The sequence below is a fragment of the Bombus fervidus genome, chromosome 7, assembly GCF_041682495.2.
Source record: "Bombus fervidus isolate BK054 chromosome 7, iyBomFerv1, whole genome shotgun sequence".
Lineage (NCBI taxonomy): Eukaryota > Metazoa > Arthropoda > Insecta > Hymenoptera > Apidae > Bombus > Bombus fervidus.
This window is the reverse complement of record NC_091523.1, coordinates 6,311,110-6,334,533: the sequence shown is the minus strand read 5'-3', so window position 1 is coordinate 6,334,533 and position 23,424 is coordinate 6,311,110. Positions and strand designations below refer to the sequence as shown.

The 23,424-nt window shown below is 39.8% G+C and overlaps 1 protein-coding gene across 3 annotated transcripts in view; it reads right to left on the bottom strand.

Moving 5' to 3' along the window:
- Positions 1 to 23,424, bottom strand: part of LOC139989066 (semaphorin-1A) — a 368,578-nt gene that overhangs the window by 163,977 nt on the left and 181,177 nt on the right. For all 3 annotated transcript variants that reach the window (XM_072006980.1, XM_072006978.1, XM_072006979.1), the window contains exon 5: positions 651 to 821. In XM_072006980.1, coding sequence (XP_071863081.1) covers positions 651 to 821 — 171 coding nt within the window. The remainder of the gene's footprint in view (positions 1 to 650; positions 822 to 23,424) is intronic.

Sequence of the window (23,424 nt, the reverse complement as noted above, 5' to 3'; positions counted from 1 at the left end):
ACGCGCTATGAACTTTCTATGAAAGTATCTCACTCTGGATCGATGTACCCTAACTAATCGATTATTTCAGGAATGTCAAAATATAAATCATTATTTAAATAATCGTTTAAAAAGTATTGTATGCGTTTCAATCAAGTATCAGCAAACGAACGATACAGAATATTATTTGTAATAAATACCCTTCAGTGTAGAGATCTTTCGATCGAATCGGATAATCAAATTTAAAAATTACGAGCTTTCATTAAAAAGGTATAGAAGTAATGAATATTTGTCAACGGCATATGAGTGAACATCCGGAAAATTTGATTAAAAATATATATTTAAATATTTTTTGAACGTAAAGATCGAAAATCTAATTTTCGAAAACATAAAATTGGTATTTTTGATTTCTATTTTACCGGTGCGTAATTTGTAAATAATCGCGTTATAATAGCTTTTATACCAACAATAGAAATAGAAAGGCTGTACAGTACAGGCAAGCATGGTTTGCCACAAAGCTCAATTTCACTTAACGATTTTCTTTCGCATGCGCGGTTAACTGTGGTGGTCGAACATTAAAGTGACTGGAATCTGGTGGTTTGAAACAAAGGGCTACTTATCAAACGACCTTGATATTTCCGCCGATTAAAAAAAAGATCTAAAGCGCTTACCTTGATGGTGAATTGCCTGCAGAGCGGCTTGTATGCGTTCGTTCCACAAACAAGAAATCGATCAGGCCCTTGTCTGCCGAATACTCGTACATAATTCTGACACTGGTCCTCGCTACGTCCCTTCAGATAACAAAGTTCACGATGTGCCCCGCTGCTGGACCACTGCAACCTCTATAACAAACCAAATCAAACAAGAGTTACTTCAGAATCTAATTCCTAAAACGTAGTATTTCGTATTGCGTTACGAGCTACGCTAAAACATCCGATTGTAAATAAAATTCTGCCGAGTCGGATCGAAACACCGAACACATACATATTTACCTACTAAGTGCTAATTCCTAAGTCGTAATTTCTAATTGTGATAACACTGCTAAAGCATTAACGAACAGCAGAGATAAACTTTCTTCTTTGTGTCACTTCTTCGAATACAGTAACGTCAATCAGTAAACGATTTTTGCCACTTTTCTATAAAAACACGCGTATATTATTAATAACAACGTATCACCGATAAAGATTTATCCATCGGAACGATAGTTAGAGACGAAAGAGTAACGTTGAAGTTAATTATTAGTAATTAATATCAGAATTACGATGCACGCGCTACGAACATCCAACGCTCAGACGCCATATTGAAAAACTATTGCGCGCCAAATTTTGACTCAAGCACGGTCCTCTATGCGTGTATACGATATAGACCATATAGGTATAGGATCGTGTTACATACGCAGTTTAAACGTACACAAAGATTGAAACGCTTACTGCTAGCGGACGAATCAAAAAATTCCTATCGTTCATTAATCGTAGTAACTGAGTTGTGTATAGCGTACGTATGTATGTATATCTGACATTGTATTGTAGCGATGAATTACGTCGTATAGTACGTCTTACTTTATTTCAGATAAAGAAACGTAAACAGCAGTAATTAATAAATCGCTAGATATTTCCGGACTATTTTTTCACATTCTTTCAACCATCTTTCTTTCAATTATTCAACTGCCTTCTATTTATCGAATTAGAAATCGTTAAATTATTATTAACCGAACTATTTTACTTCGATTTGAAAGATTGTCGAAGGTGGTATTTCCATCCTACATTTATTATAAATTCATCGAATAAGATATTTGAAAAGGCAGATTAGTTTAAAAGATATTAAATTATACGATCTCAAATAAAAAATTAGACTTTTACTGATTCATTCAATAAAAAAAGACAGTTTATTTTATTTCAAAGCAAATTAAAAATAAAATGTATCTAAAGTTTCGAGTAAAATAGAATGTGCAATCCGTTGGACGATGCCGTTCGTGAAATATTCGTTATAAGCGAAAGAATACGCAATATATGTACAAACAGTTATTTCAAGAGAAGCAAAGGGACGTATTAAATCCCACCGAATGAATTCTGTTTTGAGAAAAATTTCACGTGTTCCAAAAAATGTACTTTAGAAGGAGAAATGAGATTCGCTTGACGAGTTAATGTAAAATAATTTCTTGCTTCCGCGCAACCTCCGATGTTTCAAAGTAAAACGTACATGGACAACATAATTACAAAATTTCGCTAAACGTAATTCAATAAGCCGTACGATGAAATTTTTATTCGTAACTTTCCTTTGAAAAATCTTCTCATTCTCCTAATAGATACTTATCGCACGGCATCTGTTCTTTTCTCAAACGCGAGATACCAAAATCACAATATGGCTGCTGGCCTGCGCTAGTAATTACATACCATTTAAACGCGATCAAAAAAAAAAAAAAAAAAAAAGAAAAAAAAAGAATAGCTCGATGCAAACGAGTATTGCCTCGAGAAAAATCGAGAAGTATAATTTGCCAGCAAATGAACGAACAATGTTGCAAACGTAGTTACCAGCTAAGTATATACAGATATACAATACACGTGCCTTATACACGTTGAAAAATCGAACGTCGTTCACCCTGACTGGAAATTCTGGATTTCCTTGCACGGACCGACGATCGCTCAAGGCGAATGCATAAAGATCCAGCGTATGAAACAATGAGAATCAAGGTGGAACGGAAGCTGGAAATCGCGAAAAAGTTAGAGGGTAGCGAGGTTACAAGGACTGCAGCTGCATACTATCGAACTAGAAATCCATGAGCAAGCTACCCAGAAGCTCCAGGAATCTCTAGATCACGTTTTTTCTCCGTGAGTATCCACACGCATTTCGTACTATCTTTTTTACGACTTCTCGTGGTCGACCTAGAAATTTTTTCCTTCGATAATTTCGAACCTACCGGCCGTTAGGAATACTTGCACGCCACGGAAGATAAATCTTATCAGCGTGATTGCTTCGTGGATGCACTTTTCCGAGTAGAGTAGACCAATGGCATTAGCCGATCTCGTTACGGTGCATTATCTAACATCGTATTTTGTTCTGACAATCTACATGTCGTCATGGGTGGTCTTAGGTATATACGTGGCTTCCATACCTGCATTCTTTTCTGTCTGCCTTACACATTTCCTTTTGTCATTTTAATATTCTTGTATTACTTACTTTAGACGGTCTCTTAGCTACGCTCCTCGACGTTACGATATACCGGTGAAGTTTCAATAGATCACTTGAAAATTTATTCTGATACCTTTCTGTGACCCGGAAATTTTGTCTACCGTGAAATTTCATTTTATCTCGTAGTTCCGCGTGGCCCGAGTGTATCACGAGCGATAGAAAGTAAGAATCAATTTTATCATTTAGCGTTACGTAGCTTCCTCCTTCCTTTTGTCCACACTCCTTTCCTTTTTCTTTAACGGAGTAGTGAAATAACGAAATACCGTTGCTCGATTAGTTTTTTCTTTATTACGCGTTCTTCTTCCTAGTCATACATACCTGTCGACTATTTTACATATCTCAGTGGTTACAGATTACAAAACGATTTTTTTTTTAAATAGTACCCGATCTAGTAACGATACTATCACGACGACTACTACAATTTTATATTTCAACAATTGCATCGTCTGCGTAGCAGAGAATTTTACACATGGATTACGCACAGAAGTCCGTTTTATCGAACAGTTGCAAAAGAACAATTTGTTACTACAACAATACTGTTGGAAGAGAAAACACGAAACAAGGCGTGGCAGAACGAGTTGTAGAACAAAGCAATATTGTCATTTCAAACTCGAATCTTTTCGCTCCTTTGGTCACTATCGCAATTGCAAAAGCATTGTGATTTTTTTGGACCATCTTGCGATGTGTTTGCATCGAATACGTGTATTCAACGCGCTATGAAACGAAATAATTCGAATACGAATAAATTATCGAATTCGAATCGCGTGATCTGACCATCGAATCGATTAGAAATGACATTTGACGATGAAACGTCTGAATGAACGCGTCGCCACCGCGAGAATATTTTCCTTTTTCGCTCACAGCTTTTCGATCAATGATCAAAACAATCGCATCGAAGCCAAAGAGATAGATAGCTTCGACAACCAACCAATAGCACGGTATTGCGACAAGAAAACCGATTATTTCGCGAACGTTGAAACTTGAGCTAACTCGACCAACAGAGACGTTTGCTCGAAATCATCTATCGAACCGTGTCAATTCGATAATTCGATCAACTTTTAATCATCCGTTCAGACATCGGCAGCCAATCAGACATTCGCGATGCAATTTCCCGTTTGGCTTACCATGAAAAGTAGATCCTAAAGGAAAAGATGGTAGAAAGGTTAGGAAGAAACGAAGATCTATTCGAGAAACGACAAAGAGAGCCACATCCCTTCTCTCGGCCGTAGTCGAAGAAAACCAATTATTTCCACGGAAACGGCGCTTCTTACGCGGCGCGTATTCAAAACTGTCCAATCTACAAATGGAATTGTCCAATTAAATTTGATGTAATCGTTATTCCGGGGCCGATGTCTAATTAATTCCCGGCTGGCCGGTGATTTCTTGCCGCACTTTCTACTAGCCAAAAATCAATTAAACCGCCGAACGCAGATTTCGGTCGAGTGTGATTTAGGAACAGCCCTGCGTTCTCCCTATACTCCTGCTATCTCCTTTTCCCGGTTCCGCGTGTTGCCGCCATGCCGTCACCTTGTTCTCCTCTGGTTTTTGTACTAATTAGAATACGTCTAGAGGATTCGGGTTCCACAGTTCCGTCGTCGCTTACCGGAGACCGCCTACGAGTTACAAGCGGAACCGAAAACTTTCGACCGCAAAATCGCGCTGCATATTCATCGGGTAATACGATTTCACACAGTTTCGAGGCTCCGGTTGCGAGCCGGTTTCACACTCTAACCTCGCGGATAAATTCGGCCCCGGACACGGCACTAATCCTCCGCGAGCTCTATCCACTAGCCAAACTTTTTTTCTGGGGCACTGCATACATTCTGCCGGATTCCGCCTTTACTTTGACCAGGACCGCGCCGCCCCGCAATGGCCGCGCATGGATCATACCAAACGCTATTCGCATTTGAAAGGGTAACGATTCCCCTGGCTGGGCTATCAAAAAAGTTAGCCGCTCTGTTTGGACTTCTTGCTGCGATAAGAACGATTCACGAAGATTCCTTCGTGTTCGTTTCTCTACCTTTTTCGAGCCGCCCTTTCTTCTTTCCATCCAAAGCAAACCTTCGATAGCATGTCTTTTCTTCCATTTCATTTGCTCCTTTTGCTTCATACTTTTTACGTAAACTGTAGTTGCAACGTACCGCGTCGATTGTATTTAAAGGTAGATACACGTGTATGCACGAGTATGTTATACAACATGTTACAATACGCGAATAGAGAAAATATCAAATAAGATATGAGCTTGTCCGAAATAACGAGAATGTAACGTATATAAACTAGATTTTTCATATTTAAAAAGTTCCAACGGTATAGGTTAATTATGCAGAGTTTATGCGAAATATGAAATTTCATATTTAGCTTCATGCGCAATTCAATCTCTCGAATACACGTATACAATACGCGTATATTTTTTTCTAAGAGAACTTACAACTTCCTCATTGTTGTATTTAGTGTGAGCATTACACGACTGAAATTTGCTGAATTTTTCCATAGAAAACATTCGATTCTCCGCATAACAGTAATCGATGCTTCGAGAAAGAGTTAGGAGTAACGTTGATACCTGTGAAGCGGGTTTTCCACCGATGTTTATTTACGTACATACCAGCGATGAAGTGGGAAATCTAATCTCGAGCATTGCTCTGGACCAACGTATGATCTCAAATCTGTTCACGCTAACGTACGTTGGAAAGTAAAATGAAAAATTACATCGATATCCTTCGTAAAAAGTGTAATTCACGTACGTCGATAATATTTCGATAATATGAAAAACGAGCGTTCAAAAGCGAAGGATTGTAAAAAGTGTCAACGAGACGGTGCAACGAGATTCCATGCGATAAAAAGCCATTCGAGCGCCGTGTTAATTCGCATTTGCCACGGTTTAATTGCGCCTCCGCGCGATTAACGAATCTTCGCGGTGGAGCATCGTTCACGGAACAGTTCGCCCGTCTCCAGGCGTAAAATGAAATTTTAATTACTCCGTTTACATAGCCGATCCTTAATAGACGCAACGATACGTTTTCCTTTCCCGTAAACATTTTCCGCGAAAGCGTGCGTATGAATAAACGCCAGCTGGATACGTGGTTTAATTTCCCCGACAGAGATGAAACCGGAGGATCCCTCTTTTCCATTTCTCCGCGCCACTAGCAGCTCTGCTTGAACCCGCGGATTAACCCATGACCGGTTAACGTGTACACCTGAAGGACACGGGGTCACGTCCTCTCTCGTAACGCATTGCCCACGAATTACCAGTTAATCAAGCAATTCGCGCTCGACAGAACATTTTTTCCACGACCTCACATACGTCGCTCCATTTTCGTTTAATCGGAACAGGGAGAATGTGCTGGAATTCACGGAATCGCCAGTCCCGCGCCATAATTAGAATCGGAACGCCAGGTTTCCTGGGATTTTAGTCTTTGAACGACTACACGCCGCCGTCTACGATGAAATTATCTTTTTAAATCTCGTTCAATATCGAAACATCGTGTGCCTGTTCCGTGTCTTTTCCGTTGCTCTGGTTGGGTTGTTTAAGATGTCGATATAATTAATAATATTCCAGCAAAACATCTTTGTACGTGTTTTAGCGATCAAACGATGAAAGTATCTGTTCGATTTCTTAAGAACGCACGTACGAACAAAGCTTTCCGATATTTTTAATTAAAGTAAGGTATAGCCTTCCATGTTTTGCCATCTGTTACGTGATAAAACGATATTCACGATTCAAACGCGTAACATTCGTTGAAACTATTACGTATTCGCAATGCAAAACACTCTTGCTACAACGAACAAAGATACCATGTCCCCACCCCGTTCCTCTGTTCCTCCCTCGAGTCTCCGCATTGGCTTCCTTGTCACGAGGTTGAGGGAAAGCGATCTGCATTTTTCAATTTCCCACCGGTCGATATTCTGTGCTTCAAATAAATCCACCGGAAAACGTGAAATATGCGCGCGACTCCGTTGGTCATTGCCTTCCATATTTGGCCAGAAACGAACTTTGAAATTATCGATGGAACGCGTATCCCAGGCTTGTTTAAACGCCGCGTCCGCTTTCATGCATATTCGTAAGATAAAGCAATTAATCGAAAAGGTTTATGCAGCCTCTAGCTTTTGGGAGGAAGGAAAAACAGCGAAACATGGAAAAACGAAGGGACGGGTTCAAAGAATTACCGTTTCGTTCGTCCCGTAATGATGTTGCTTTCGCATTTACGTATCTCGCAACATACTTCCTGTATACAATAAATTTCGTTGTTACATTTAAAAGATAACGTTAAACGTTTAATTAATTCATGCTGTTGCCTAACTCCTCCACCTTATGAAATTGCTGAAAAAACTTGTTCGAAACCGAGACTCTTTGACTTTTCTCGACCTTTGAATCGGATGTGTTTCAACCAAACCGCGTAAAAGATAGACTTCATTTATAACATTCGTACTTTTTGAGTTCTTTCCCTCCTTTCTTTTTATTGTTTTCTCCCATTTCCTTTGTTAATTTCGGAGTTTAAAACTGAAAGAATATCTCAAGTCGGTTCCAATGAAATATCTACGAAACGTGTTTTACTCTCCGTGAACGCCCATGCAAGCTATTCCACCGACGATCCACCGAACAAGAATCCGTTTTTTTTTCTCTTTTCTTTGCTTTCCCGTCTACCTCCCTTCGGTTACAGACGAACTTCCTTGTCAAGCCGAACTGAAAGTTTCCACGAAGTTCAAATGGTATTAATATTCATGCTTCTGCCATTATTAGTCTCGCGGGAGATTCCAGTTCAATTTATTCTCATGCGCGTTTTAAAATCTGATTGAACCGACGGGGAACGATTCGCCTGACAAAGCTCCGTAGATTACTCAATGGAGATTCGTATTTTTAATGGGCAGAAAGGAGTCGCAGAAAGTAGCGCTATTTATCAAGGATTCCTTCCTCCTTTCGTCCACGATTTCACAGCCTTTGAACCTTTCCACGTTGTTCTTTTAATCTTTACTTACGTAATCCTTTGCGGCAATCCGTATATTTATATTGTATTTAAATTCGACGCGGCACTGACAAAGCGAGAGACGATGTTAACCAAAGGAAAGTCTACTGAAATGATCGAATCGGTCGAAGCGACGCTACTCAAAATTCTAATTAACAGTTTGCCCCGACAAACGTAAAATTCATGAGAACTTTCAGCATCTACAAAATGTCTAACGGGATTTGATTGAGATCGAGGAAGGTGGGACGACGCGTTATCAATTTTTCTCGCACGGAAAATCTTCAGCTCGTAACTTGAATTGGTAACCACGCTCGGTAATTATCGCTTGATCCGTCGAACTGTAAATCAGGCTTTAATCCGCACGATTCTATAAACCCCGGAATGTACGGGCGAGCAATAAACGCGCGAGTTATCAGCCGTGCGAGTATATTTCATTAATTTGCAAGCACAGCGTGCCCGTTTATACATCGTCGTCAGCTGATGCACTCCCGGATTCCCGAGCAGTTTCATACGGGAATTGGCGCGTAACTGCGCAAAACAGACATCGTGCAACGAATTGATAATAATTAATCAACCAGCATCCGGTCAATTACACGTCCGAATCAACGAAGAACGTATCTACGTCCGGCGAAATCGACTACTAACAAGCGAGGCTTCCTTATCATCGCTATCTACGTAATCACTATAAAGCACAGCATAGCAGTCGCGCTGTATCAACGTGCCCGTAATAAAGATGTCGTAATCCTCGTGCCGATTTTTCCTAGCCAAGTGCAGCTACGAAAGAACCGGCAGATTTTTCAATTTCACCGTGGCGACAGCTGGCTTTAGCCCTTGACTGGATGGGGCTCGCGATGGTCATCACCTAGCCCCGCCGTGGAAAAGTTTTTCCGGCCGCGGAACTTCCTTCTAGCTGCAAACTTTCCTAATTCCAACGTGGGCTGCAACTCGAGAGAAAGAGCAACGGAAATAGAGAGGCAGAGAGAGACAGTGAAAGACAGAAAGAGAGAGAGTGAGAGCATCCAGGGAACACTCGACAAACACGTAAGAATAACGACAGGAAAACGTTCGATCATTCGCCCCGGATCCGTACGTTTACAAGCGCGATATTTTGCTTTGCTGCTGGATATATGCGAAATACACGCATCTGCGCACATATATACGTACTAACATAAAGAGAAACGTGGAATATACTCCAGGTTCAGCATTTCGAGTGATGGAAACAGTGCAATCCGTATACATATGCAATCAGCTACACTCTACACGCATTCCAACTAAATATACGTTTTATACAGCATCGAAAATATTTACCTTCCGTCGTTTAATTCGTGAAGAGATACATGACTCGTAGGATATCATATCTTTCTTTTTTTTTTTTTTTTCTATTTACATTCCCATATCATTCCAATACTCACTTTTATTCACTTTTACCATGACTAGAAATGGTAACAGTGATTTACAAATACCTCCATTCACCACTGAGTCGGGATAGTAATCCACTTCTAGCTACATACCTACATATACGCGTATCCTGGAACGCTAACTTCTTTCCCTTTTTAACAACGCAGTCGCGCTTTACAAAGCTCTCTGGCTGCCGTGCACAGGCTTACACACGAGTTACGGTTCTCATAGTAAATTGGCTATCTATCAGTGACACGCTTCGCCATACAGGCGAATCGATCAGTGGTATAATGCATATGCGATCAGGTCGGTGCGTGTACGATAGTAGAATTGAAATACGATATATCGAAGTTCGAAGACGTTCTTTCCACTTTAATTTAATCTGCATCGGTCCGATGGACTGTCGCGCACGAGTGTACCGAGGATCGCGAAATCGTCAATCGAAACGAATCACCCGATCGTAACCGTTTCGAAATGACACGCGACCGTAGGGTGTGTACGGCAATTTTTCTTCCATTCGACAATCTCCGTGGTCGACTGGCCACTTCGTTTCGTTATCCCAGATATACCACGTCCTGTTGTTACACGATGAGACAGAATCAGACAGAGTCAGGCAAGAAGCGCTCGTATATCGACTATTCAGTTTAAATATTTCACATTTCACACCGTTTAAAAACGTTACTCGATTTCGCCATTAAACATCATCCGTCAAGGCTTTTTCATCGCCTACAAAGGAATCGTTGAAAGAAGAAATAAAAGAAAGAGATTGATTTAAGCGTAGAGTAAAGTTTGGGAGGTTCGTAGCGTTGTTTTTGACAATTGATACATTTCGTTGTATATTTCACGGAATTGGAAAAGAATTATTTATTGCAAACTTCATTAACGAACGTTAAATTCGGATATGATGAATAGAGCCTCGGAGTTGGACAGTAAATTCAACGTTTAATAAGAAGAATCCAGAACCGGTTAAGATAAAGATAGGAAAAGATGTTGCTTTTCAACGCGTTAGATTCCGAGACATGGAAAGGTGTTGCATGATACTACATATTATTGAGATATGTGTAATTTTATGTGCTACACTAGATTAGCCGCGTAGTAGTGACACGTATATATGAGTATGAGTATGAGTGTGTGAAGTTTGTGCGTGCACAGCGTCTCGTAAAACAGAAGAATGCAACTGCTCCGTTGGTAATGTGGTATAGAAGATGATGAGACAAAGTGCTGAGACACGTGCAAATGTGTATCGACGAATATCTTGTAAATCACATATTAAATAAATCTGAAACTATTTTGATATCAATTCTAAGTGTCATCTAAGTGTTCCTATACATATATTTCGGCGATTAAGATCCACAATTATCAACACATGTACGCGATATTCGCTGAAATATCGATTCTATGAGAATACGTTGTTACAAGTTTTTCTGAAATTTCGCTGGCGATTTTCCCGACAATCCGATACAGTATATCCGTACCTGTGTGAAACGAAAGCGACAAGCATCGGCGAGAGGAAACTGTAGGCATCCTGCGTCCTTCGTAACAGAAACAGGGAGCAAACGAGTCTCTCAATTATCCAGCATCGCTTTAATATTCGGACCTACGTTCATTCGTCGCCTATGTCGCGGCAGAAACTGAATTGTAAATGAATCGCTGGACGTCGAAACCAGCAGTGAATACACAAAATTGTCGAACCGTGCAGATTGCTTGATCAGCGTCCTTGCGCCATTTCAGTTCGAATTCGCGAGAAGATGCAATTCATATCCGATACAACACGACACAATTTGGTTATAAAATGAACGAGAATTACAATTATTTAAGGTAAACACATACTTCGCACCTGGCATAAATAACGCACGAAACGACGTTTCAAATATTTTAACCCGAGTTTCGAGTCCACTTTGAAGCAAAGGTCCGAGTGTTCCTCCGCTTTAAACTCGATGCTTCGCAACGTGCAACTCTTGGCCTGTCACCGCACACCACAGAAACGGTAACGACACACGCTGGTGGCTTTAGTGTGTCTACAACATACGGAAAAACGAAGGTGTAACGATGCGACGCGACGCACAGCCCCCTTGCCCCTTTTAAACGCGTATATTTGTGTGTGCGTTGAACCAGGTAGTTCCGTGTCCCGCTGCGACCGACGCAGACGTTTACGTCTGGAACGAAAATGGAAAATGGAAGGAACCAAGTTGACGGGGCAAATTGAAGAAAATCGAGGAAGGATACGGCGGAATGTATTAGAAACTTTCTAAACAGCGAAATAATTAAACACCCTCAGCTGGCAACTTCCATCGCGTTGCTTTTGCATTCCGTTTCATTCGCCAAGATTAAACGAACGCGATTCCTTATCCGCGTGAACATGGATAATGAACGCGATCGCGACCTAGGTAGACTACCCTCGTCGAAGCTTTCCACGATCGAGAAGTTTCCAGTTGAATTCAAGCAACTTGTGCTTTCTCGTTGCGACGGGACATCGCTTCTTAATCCATTCAGAAACGAGAGCGCGAGAAAATTGTACTTTTCCTGTGTATTTCGAGCAACGTTCGAATTATAGTTTGCAGCAACGAAATAAATTTCAAACTCCGGTGAAGAATTTCATGTTGCAATTACACGTGCATGAATACTATGAAAGTAAAATGAAAATTCGAGTGTAAAAATAACGTAGGTACGACGACATGGCAGAGAAAACAAACAAAGAACCCGTGCATACAGAGGAGTGTGTTACGTTCCTTAGGTTTACGCGTGCTGCGTACTGGGTGACGTTAACATTCCTACCACGTGTACGCTACGACCAGTAATAATCCACTCCTTATTTACGATGCCGTTCTAAGTGTCTCTTACCTACCGTAACCATAAATGAACCCTTTCCCCATGAGCGCAAAGTTTTCTGCCAACTTACGAATTTCTACGTTGAAACGGGCGAAGTGAGCAAACAAACTTTTTTCCGTTCCTACGAGAAGTAGGATAAGTATTGGCCTACGCGATAACCAGCGAGCTGATTAGAATTTTAAAAAGCAGACAAATTTATTATTATGGAACATTTAAATTTTCTCTTAGTCGTTAGTTCGACGATCGTAAAAATTAATTCACCGATAAATTTCATATATCGTTTCAATGTCGTTTCGAACGTGCAAGTGAAATTGTGTAGACAGAATGTTTGTAATATTTAAATAACGCTTTCGTGTATTATATTTTTATCTTTAATAACGATGTTTTTCTTTTATCAAATATTGCGTTGTAGAAATTCAATATCACCGTAACTGAACGTTTATAGTTGTTTATACGTAGCAATGAAGAAAAGAAGTTTAATCAACATAGGTCGTAAAATACTTTCGATGAAACGCAGTTTTTTTACTTACTTAACGAACTCGATTCACTGGCTCGTCACAAACGACAGAAGTACATAAATTACATACGTATCATATGTAAATTAGACAATATGATATGTCAGGGATATTTGAAAATTACACGTAATTTACATTCCAGCGATAATAAATGCAACGGTACTTGTGAAACAGGAAATGAAGTTTTATGCAATATCTTTCTTTCTCTCTTTGATATCGGTGGCAATTCCTCGTCTAGACACGATATTTTTTATATTTTACATTTTTTATCGTCCTATTACACGTAACGTATTTAAATTACACGCAAAACATACTAAAATTTTCAGGAGTATTTTAACAGTTTAAATGTTTCACTTTTCACGTGTTGTATTATACACGAGGTTGCGTACTTATAGAATCGACAACAAATAGAAAACGATTCGGTTAAGATAAATAGGAGGAGCACAATGTCCGTTTATCAGATTTTACCGTAACGTAGAACAAACTTTACAATCTGGAATTAAATTTCACTGTAGCAACGTTTACCCTGAAATATTCAATGTTCGTAATTACAACTTCGATACGAGGATTGAAGCTATTCATTATAATATATACATCATAATGCAGGGATGTTGGTCATTAAGCTGAGAGTTGACAAAACTATTTTACCTCTCTATATACGTGTTTCAACGGCTACAGCTAGATTTATAGCAAAAAGTTTAATACTATTAAATTTAATAACAAGCTTGTTAAAATAATGTTTTGAATGCTAAACGTTCGCTGAAATACACGTAAGCTACTATAAGCCATGGGGAAGTCTGTAGAAATTTACTATTGCGCAAATATAAAGTTACATGTGTAAATTTAGGATGCGCAGCGTATCTATTACAATTATCCGTTCAAATTAAAGGAAATAATCACAGGCAAAGCGTTCCGTTTGTAGAAACCAATCACTGTACAGACGAATAATTTGTTCGTAGATTTAACATAGATACGAAGAATATCGATAGATTTGAAGTTATTTATATCGAATAGCGAAAGTTCCATCGACTAACTAAAAATAAATTTGGCCGATTCAAACTTTGCTTACTACCGTATCTCCAAAACCGTTCATATTTCCTCAGATGCATACTATGTACAAAAGAAGGCAAACTACATTTCGGACTTTAAATTACCTGGCATCATAGAAACCACGAGTTCTGATCTTATCGATTCAACAGCAACGCTCGCCAACAATGACGCGACGCTATCTCTCGGACTATTAAATGGAAAGGCAAAAAGTGTAATCGAAAATGGGATTCGACAACGAGGGGACAAGTTTATCGGTCAACTTTTCACGATATATCCCCACGACGAGATCTATCTTCCGTCACTTGCAAATATTCCTCGCTCTCACCGATCGCCGCCAACCATAACACGTGCTTTTTAGATCAAACACACGTATCGATCGCGACTGATCTTGAAAAAGCTCACCGCTACAAAGGCTCGATAAACTTTTCCCATTGATAAGCGTACGTACCACTATGTATTCGTAGGGTAAAGTCGGGACGCGGACACGTACGCGGAACACTTTATTCGCGAACAAAGACATTCCCATGAAAATTCCAACTATCCTGACGTATAACTTGGCACGGGTACCGTCTCTCTGAACGACGTCTCGCCATGATCAATTGTCATTCCACCGCGGAAGTACTATGCGTCGCTCTTCTCCAAGAGTATTACAAAATTATTCATCGTATCGTATTGATCGGTTCGCGGTATCCCAGCCAGCCAGGACCTGTATCAAATTATACGGGGTTGGTCTCTGAAGACGAGTCGTCTCGAATAATCGTACGCTTTCACAGATGAGAAGAAACGTCTTGGGAAAAGTAACACCGACGCGAAAAAGTGGCATAGCGCTTTATTTCTACCGGATGTGTCTTGGGTGCAGCTAAGCCTCTTGCTTCCACGATAGTCGCGTATATTTGACTGTATATTTAGAAGCAAGAAATACACCCGTATATGCTCTCTGTCGTTGCTTCGATAACTACGGTTTTGAAGCAATTTTTGGATAAAGAAATGCGAATAAGTATGTTACGAAAGTACAGAATTTCTACGTAATACAAATACATACATAATACATGTAATAACATTTATTATGTTATCTATTGCTGTGGATACATATTTGATTCAACTACATATTTATTCGCAACAAGATTTAAATTATATACGCTAAATCAATATCGTCCATTGATCAGAATGCCTAACGTATTGACCCTATAAATAGACGTTGTACACGTTGAACCATGAGTTATCGACATGCTACGTGTACCGATGCGATGTTTTCCTTGACACTGCGAGCTTTGCATCGTAATATCCCGTATCGCCCTCGAACATACGAAAGTTACAAAATCTACAAAATATATCAGCAGCCATTCGCACACGGAACTACCAGAATCTATTCTGTTGAATCTATGAGAGGTACGCAAAGACGAAAGCAATGCGTTTGCATATTCATCCCGGACGTTTTCTCTTACTTTCAATCCACATTTTATCCCTGCGATAAAAATTCTTTCAACTTCTTTCTATCGACTTTTCTTCTCGCACCGTCGAAACAAACTGGCGGGAGTCCTTCCCAACAGCTTCCGCAACTTTCTTAATAAACGAAACTACGACGTCCAAACGCGCTACTTAATCGCACGGAATCGCGAGAACGGCCTGTAATTAAATCATCGTTTTCTTTTTTACACAAAGAAAAGCGCGTGCATGGTGGTGATGCTTCTAGGGAAATAACGATCGGAGATAGCTCGGTTTAAAAAAGTTGCGTAACGAACAATACAGGGGCGTTAAGTTGTGAAGCCACGAGATATGCTGTTCGCCGAACAGGAAAATTAGAAAACTTGCTGCTGTAATAATAAAGTTACGATACGAAACAATGTCGTTAACATTCGCACGGTCGTCGGTAGATCTAAATGCATCCACCGATCAATTCTCTTTCGCAATTTCTTATAAAACTAAGATTTCTCATATTTCTCGGACTCTCGACGACTGATCCCTGCGATGTTTCAATGTACGTCGATATATGTATGTAGCGTATAACGTATACACACGGACAACGACAGCTATCTCGACGATGCGACGGCCGGGCGTTATAAAAGAGCCGATCAAGCGATATTTTCGCGATCCTCCCGCTGTTTCTTTCCTTTTCTTCTCACGAAAGAAACGATATTCCTCTTGCGTTTTCCATCGCGATAAACACCAAGGTGCCTTCGATGAACGATCGTTTCGTATTTAGCTGGGAAAGACACGCGGTGATGCTTTTTCTCGCCGAATCAAACCAACCTTTTCAAATAAAGTTTTCGAATACAGTCGCGGTTTTCTATAGTTGATCTCGTTATCGAATGACATTCGTACGTTATCTACCCTGAATTTATTTGTTTCGTTACGTTACCAACAATTTAGTTATCCTGCTTTCGATTTTTTAACGTTCTCCTTCGTCTTCTCATTGTTCTCGCAGAATCGGATACAGCGAACCGATGTTACACGCTGCACGTACGTGCTTCAAATCAACGTGGTTTAGGTGGATAAGCTTATCTGTGACGTCTAAATTCAAAAGATAATCAAAATGTCTGTTACGCCCCTTTGATCGTCCTCCGTTTTCCGACCTACCCTATATATTCTCGATTTCTAAAGGTAACACGTATATTTGAATGTTGAAATACAGAAATGATATATCTGCAATGTAAAAGAAAATCATAAAAATTTGAAACATCGCATAAATGTAGTTGTAGTTGAAACAGATCGACTTTTCCATCGATCCAATTATAAAAAGTAAGTAAAGTAAGCAAAGGTGTAATTTAAGCCACGCAATTTACGCTCGACCCAATTTTTTACAGAAATATCAATAGCGTTGTAAATTTAGCTAGTAATTTCAAGCGCCTCGCTCCGTATTATGTGGCTAACAATCGAACGAACGGTCGCGGGAAAAACGACAGTTGTCGCGAAAACACCGTCCGCGTTTTCATCCTTTCGTGACACGAATATCGAATTCCTTTGTTAAGAGAAAAAATATTTAACGATGCACGGCACACCGACCGAAGGCAAAGAATAAGCATCGAGCGCCACTGGAAACACCAACGAGCGTGTTTTCAACGTTCGAGCGAACGGAACGCGACTCTTTCGTGCGATATTTGTTTCTCCGCGTTAAAAAGAGAATTGCTCTTCCGCGTGGACGTTGAGTCAGCACCCTTTTTACGCTCGTAGGAATTCGCCTTCGCGATTTAAAAACCAGCCTGCTCTTCGCAACGATTCTCGGCCGAGGAAAGAGCCTCTACAACCCTCGACGCTCTAACCGCGTGTAACGTGCCGCGTAATGCGATACTGCGATGTTTATTAATTGCATAAAACGAACCTTGCACAGAAAATAGGGGTTCCGCAGCGACTCGGTATAATGAGGCTCGTAATGGCTACGAGGAGCGTAGCGAAGGATCGAGATGTACGGGCACGCGTTTATTCCGCAAACTCTCGTTGCAAAAGCTTTGATTTCAATGTAGTTTGTGATTTGCATCTCAAGATTGAAAGGTTTTCTATTACTATTTACCAGGAAATATATTTCCAACGCAATGTGAATATTTCAGCATCGATTAGAATTTTCATAAAACGGTCAGTGCCGATACTCGTAACCGAATTTACTCTTCTGTATTCTTAATAACAGCGATAACAATCTCGATAATTGTGTTGGATCGCTTACGAAGAATGTCCAAGTCGATCTTATTGCAAGATGAAATTAAGAAATTGAAGAAACATTCCTTGCGATGGCGTTCTAACGACCAGCCGGTAGAACCTGCATATTGCCATTAAGAATCTACTAAGATCATGGAAACAGCTGTATTCAGCGTCGAGGAGCGAATAAATAGCACTCTTCTTTGGGTTAAAATTTCCCATCGTCTCTATTGATTCGTAATTGCATCGTGTCTACGGAAGTGGCTCGGCCCTACCCTCTCGCAGCTTGCGCGCAAACTACTCAAGAAACGCTGCAACTTAATGCACGCAACTTTAAATCTCGCCGGGACGAAACACCGGGAGAATCCTCAGACGTAATAGGCGCGACAAATACGAGATCTGCGTTAATGTTCTCGTGGATGGGGTTCTCGAGGAACAAAGGCATACAGCATGAAAAGAGCGACAAACGCGTGTATCACTTGGTTTCTCGCGAACAAAAAGAACGCCCGAGAACCAGAAAGAGAAACAGAGAGGTCTGCGGATAGAGCGAGAAAAACGAAAGATGACAGAGTGAGAGAAAGAGTGAGAAGAGGAGAAGGAAGGCAGAGGAGAAAGGGAAGAAAAATCTCAAGCACTCGAACCTCAAAGTCTCGCTGAAAGGAGACGCCTAAACGTACTACACCTCCGACAACGTTTGGTCGAACACCTCGAACCCTTTCTACCCATAAAAGTCTCTCTTGGCGAAGAGTTTAAAGAAGGGGTGGCTCTCGCATATATGTACGTATTATCTAGCCCGTTCCACCCTTCGCTAGACACAGAGGCGCCTTTACCAAAGGCATACGATTTTGAACGTAGGAGGAAAAGGTTGCTGACTAATGGCGTGCGCTAATTGTGCCGCCTGCTAGCGCACGTAGCCTGCACACCCCCTTAGATGGGACCGGAAAACAGCTAGAGACGCGTCATGGCGTTCGTTGAACAGTGACAACGAGAATGAAACAGATAGGGAAGGAGAAAGGCTCGATCGTGCATATAATACACGTGTATCACGGATATGCTCGTGGTGGAAAGAGAGCCGACGAGGAAGGGGAACCGCTTGGAACCTGCGATAAATAGATTAAATTTGCCCCTCGACTCCCCCTTTTGACGGTGCGTTCAACGGAAATAGATGGATGGCACGCGACCGGTATTACCGCACCGTCGGCACGCTAATAATCGAGCCGCGATGCATTTCGCAGCGCAATATCTGCGCCACACTCCCGGAACGCTATCCTCCGCGAATCTCTGGTGATCGTACTCGCAAGGTTATATCGCGCGGCGAAACGAGATATGGCCAGGAAGAGTCGGATCGTGTGACTTATTTCCGGCAACCAGCAGACAACATACGCGTAATTATAAGTCTGATAATAAGTTAACGGGCCTCGTTAAAACGATCGTTGGAATAGATTCACCGTGAACGTCATCCCGCTGTGAGATAACGCGGCAACGTTCCACCGATACGTTGCCTGCTTCCGTCGTACGATCGAAGATGCTTTTGTTAGCTCTGCTGGTAAAACGGAATCGAGCATCCTCTGTTTATTAACACTTTTGCATCTGCGGACCAGCTATCTGGCAGTGTGATATCGATCGCACGATAGTATAAACGAACAGCTTTTAGAAAGAATTAAAAGCCTAAAGGACGATGTAAAATATCTGGAAACGCTACCTTCGATGATCATCTGTCTTCAGCACTAGAACTACCGAACTACCGACTGGCCTTTAAAAAATACGTAACAATAGAATATTTTTATATTTATTGATTTATTACTTTCTTACAGAAGCAACTACATGTTATGTAGTACATTTTTGATATTATCAATCCATTTGGGACCATGATCCCTAAACGAGGGTTGGCACATTTATAAAATTGTAGAATCAATTTGACTGGTGTGATACTTCTAGTGTTAGCATCCAGCGATCTAGCGATCGATCCGGAATTTTCCTGATAACTGATATCATCATATAGAATGATACGCAGTAAAAATTTTAAAAACGTGTAGGAAGTTGTAGAAAACGAGGAAACTGGTTAATTGGGGTTGGATAAATATATTGCAGGACCCTTTTACACTTTGACAAGTACCAGTCGTTTTCACTGGTGTTGGTAGCCTTGATACAAAATTATTTTGAGTTTGAATACATAAAAAAGAAAATAAAATTCATTATATTATTCTTTTAGTTATCGTTGCGAAAGTCATTACATCATTGTTGAAAAAAATATAACACGAAGTAGGAATTTTAAAATAAAATTGTAAAACCAGTCAATTTGGCTGGTAGTTCTATTGTTAAAATATCGCGACAAACAGCGAATAGCGAAAGACTTGCTGTAAACGTGTTTCTGGCCTAAAGGACGGAGAATGCACGCGATAATAGATTCGAGTTAATTGAGAGATTTTTATGGCTAGATAAGGGACAGAAGAAGATGATCGTGGTAACATAGACAATTAGAACGGCGTCGTGGTTATCTTTTGAGCAATTTCCAAGGACATATTTATTTCTTTGGGGAAAAATTGCAGTATAACGCAACCCTGTTATATAGAAGCCAATATGTATGTTGGAACGTGTATGTTGGGCAACGCCCAGGAAGCGATGAATGTGAACGTGAACGTAAGCTTTTAAGGGAACGAAGATCGACCAACGGATTTGCGAGATGCGAAGATTACACTCGAAAGAGTCAGCTTTTAGCGGACGTTGGAGCAAGTCTTGCGTGGTAATAATTCTTCTTTTTATTCTTACCATATATTTATCGGTACTAGAATTTTTTATATAAATATTATTTTTGGTTTACCCATCGACTGCAAAAAAATTATTTCGTGTCTAGCAAAAAATAGAGATCAGTCTCCAAACGTTACTTATTAAAAATATAAATTAAAAGTACGTGATAACTTTCGTAAAACGATCTACATATGTATTTCCTGTAACAAGATTTAAACGGGATCAAAAAAATCCCTCGATCGTCGAGTGCTTCCGCAACTTGTCTACTTCAGTTTCGCTAAACTTTTCTCTATACAGGCAACATTCCTGCAAAAATATCTACCGATGCATTTTCGATCGTTGAAACGCGTTGACGAGTTTCACTGAAATTACAGTGATCGAAGTAGGCGAACGATTGGGGCGTGCAAGATCCCGTAGAAAAGAATGTGAAAGTAAACAAGAGCGTTCCGACGTGTTTTATGTAACGAATATCGCGTCGATCTTTTTCCACGACCACTTTAACCATTCTTTCCCCAATACAAGCGAATTATTAACACTTTTCAAGTGGAATGGGTCATTTATATCCATCGTGATTGAGAAGGAAAAACGTAGAAAATTGTCGAGCGCAAGAAAAAGGGAAGAACTAGCGGTTAAGTGCGGATCATCGCAAGCGGAACGAAAGTTGCATCGTGTTGCTCGTTCGTTTCTCATTCCGAGACTATGAAATACCAATGCTTTACACGTTTTTTTAAACTATTTGCAAAAAACACGTCCTATTAAAATATAATACCGTATACTTAATATGTAATATATTCAAGGTATTTATAGCGCGGTAGTATCCCTTAAAAATAAAATACACCGAAATTCGAAAGTCATAATCTTCGTGCATATCTGAGATTCTCCATCCACCAAGATATTTCTTTGCCGTTTGTACTTTCTACGCGCGCGCATTAACGAACCATTCAGGAATGATCATTTAATTACCGATATTGCATATTTCACGTTACTTTTGCGCGAAAAATCCGGCCCGAGGCCAGGACTAAATTTCTCTTTAAAAAAAGATTCTTCCAACCATTTTAAGTAACATATTAGTTTTTCTTTTTTTTATCAACCTTCTAAGAACAGCTTTTATGGGTTTTCTGTAATTAATGAAAAAATCATTTTTTCAACCAGCTGAAGACGAATATTTCGATTCATCGCTCTCAAAGGTAATGTTAGGCTCTTTAAAAATTAAATCGTGTATAGCATATTATGCCAAATAACGTATCGTCAAAATTTCAAAGAATACTTTAAGATAAATCTGTGAAATATCAACGAACACGGTTCTCCGATTGTTGATATCAACAAAGAGAAATAACTAATTAAGGTGGAATTTCGCAAGGATAATATTTATATATGTGAAAGCGAATACACGTTATGAGTAAAGGAATCTAGAATTTTCAGTTGAAAAGATCATCGAGAACAATAGGAAATCCTTCGTAGAATATTTTGCCGGATTTTGCATGCTTGCGAGTGCGTGAAATCCGAATTTCATACGCGATCAGAGGAACCACGGTAGACGAAGTCGCTGGAACTGATGAAAATCTAAAATTATTTTAGAAAGTGGCGCGTGAATAATGACACAACAATGTGCATAGGTACATACTGTATTCGCTTTTCGACGCAGATTTTCCGTTTCGCCAACTTCTCCCTATATTATGAATAATGTAGATTCGCATTTCTCGGTTTGTGATTGTGATAGATGAATTAGGAGAGGCGTAGATTCACCACGACTGTCGTAACGCGATGACGTGCGATGTTGGATATTCAAGAAAAAACTCTGTACATAGAGAGAAAATCTTCTCAATTTTTGCGCAATTTCTTCGAGAATCAGGCGCAACTTGGCAAATTAATCGATGATTATCGATCTTGCTCGTAGATTTACTCGATCCCTTTGAAGTGCGCGATTTCTAGACGAGGATCGTTATAGGAAGATAGGAATTATTCGCGCAATATGTACGTTATTCGAAAATAATAAAATAATAAAATGACGTACGTGAACGATTTTTCTAATTTTCGTGTATCCGGTCCGTATGCGATACAATGGAACTCTAATTTAATTTCCCGAATTCACGGACATTCTATTCGCTCCTTAGGAACTCACATCATTTCCGCGATATTCAAGCGCACTCGTAATCGGTTGGATCGGTCGGATCGGTCGGTGAAAGATTTTTCATCAATTCTTCTCTAAGTTACATAAGATTTCGTTTAACGTAAGTTTCGTTTAACTTAAGATTTAACGTAAAATTTTGCTCTATTTTTACAGAAAATAGCTTAGGAATTGAAACAGTAATCGTAAAATAATTACTAAGGATAAGAACGCAAGAAATATCGTCGAATGGGGTTTAAAAATTATTAAAAGCCGATGGTGAAATTGCGTCACAGAAACTAACGAAAACAATGTTAATCGCTTCGTAACGTCGTTGAACTACGACTTTGAACGTTTATCAAAGGTAAACGAAATATCCTGCATTTTTTTCAGCGATGTTATTTCTCTCCGAGCATTCGCGTTTTATCATATTGGTCGTGCAACGTACGGAGGTTTTAAAAAACTAGTCTCCACCAGAGTAATAAAGTCGTAGGAGTAGGTGGATTGCTAATTATTTTTTGCGCCGTATGAATATATCTGCCCATGGTCACCATGAAAGTGCGCAGCAATTTCACAGAGCGAATGTAAAAAATGAACGTACCTGGCACGTACCATAATCTCTGGTTTATGTCGGATTAAAATATTCTTTATTTTACTTACAAGTTGGCAGTCGAAATCTTTACTTACGATAATGAAAATGTAATATGACGAACTACCTTACGCATCAATTATACGTATATATACTTACGCCTTAATTACCTTCAAGTTCATATTAATTAAATACTAAATAAGAACATACTAAATAATTTTCTAGATCTTCCTCGTCTTTTTTTCTACGAAAGTAACGAAACTCAATGGCAAATATATTTCCACACCGGCGAAAATATATTTCGTGAAAATTTATCGATTTCAGTAAAAGATATGTATGTATATACGCGTCTGCATGATATACGAGTAAAATACTGTACGTGTTTTCTCGTGTCGTACGATGACGAAATAGCATCGTAAAATTCTTGAG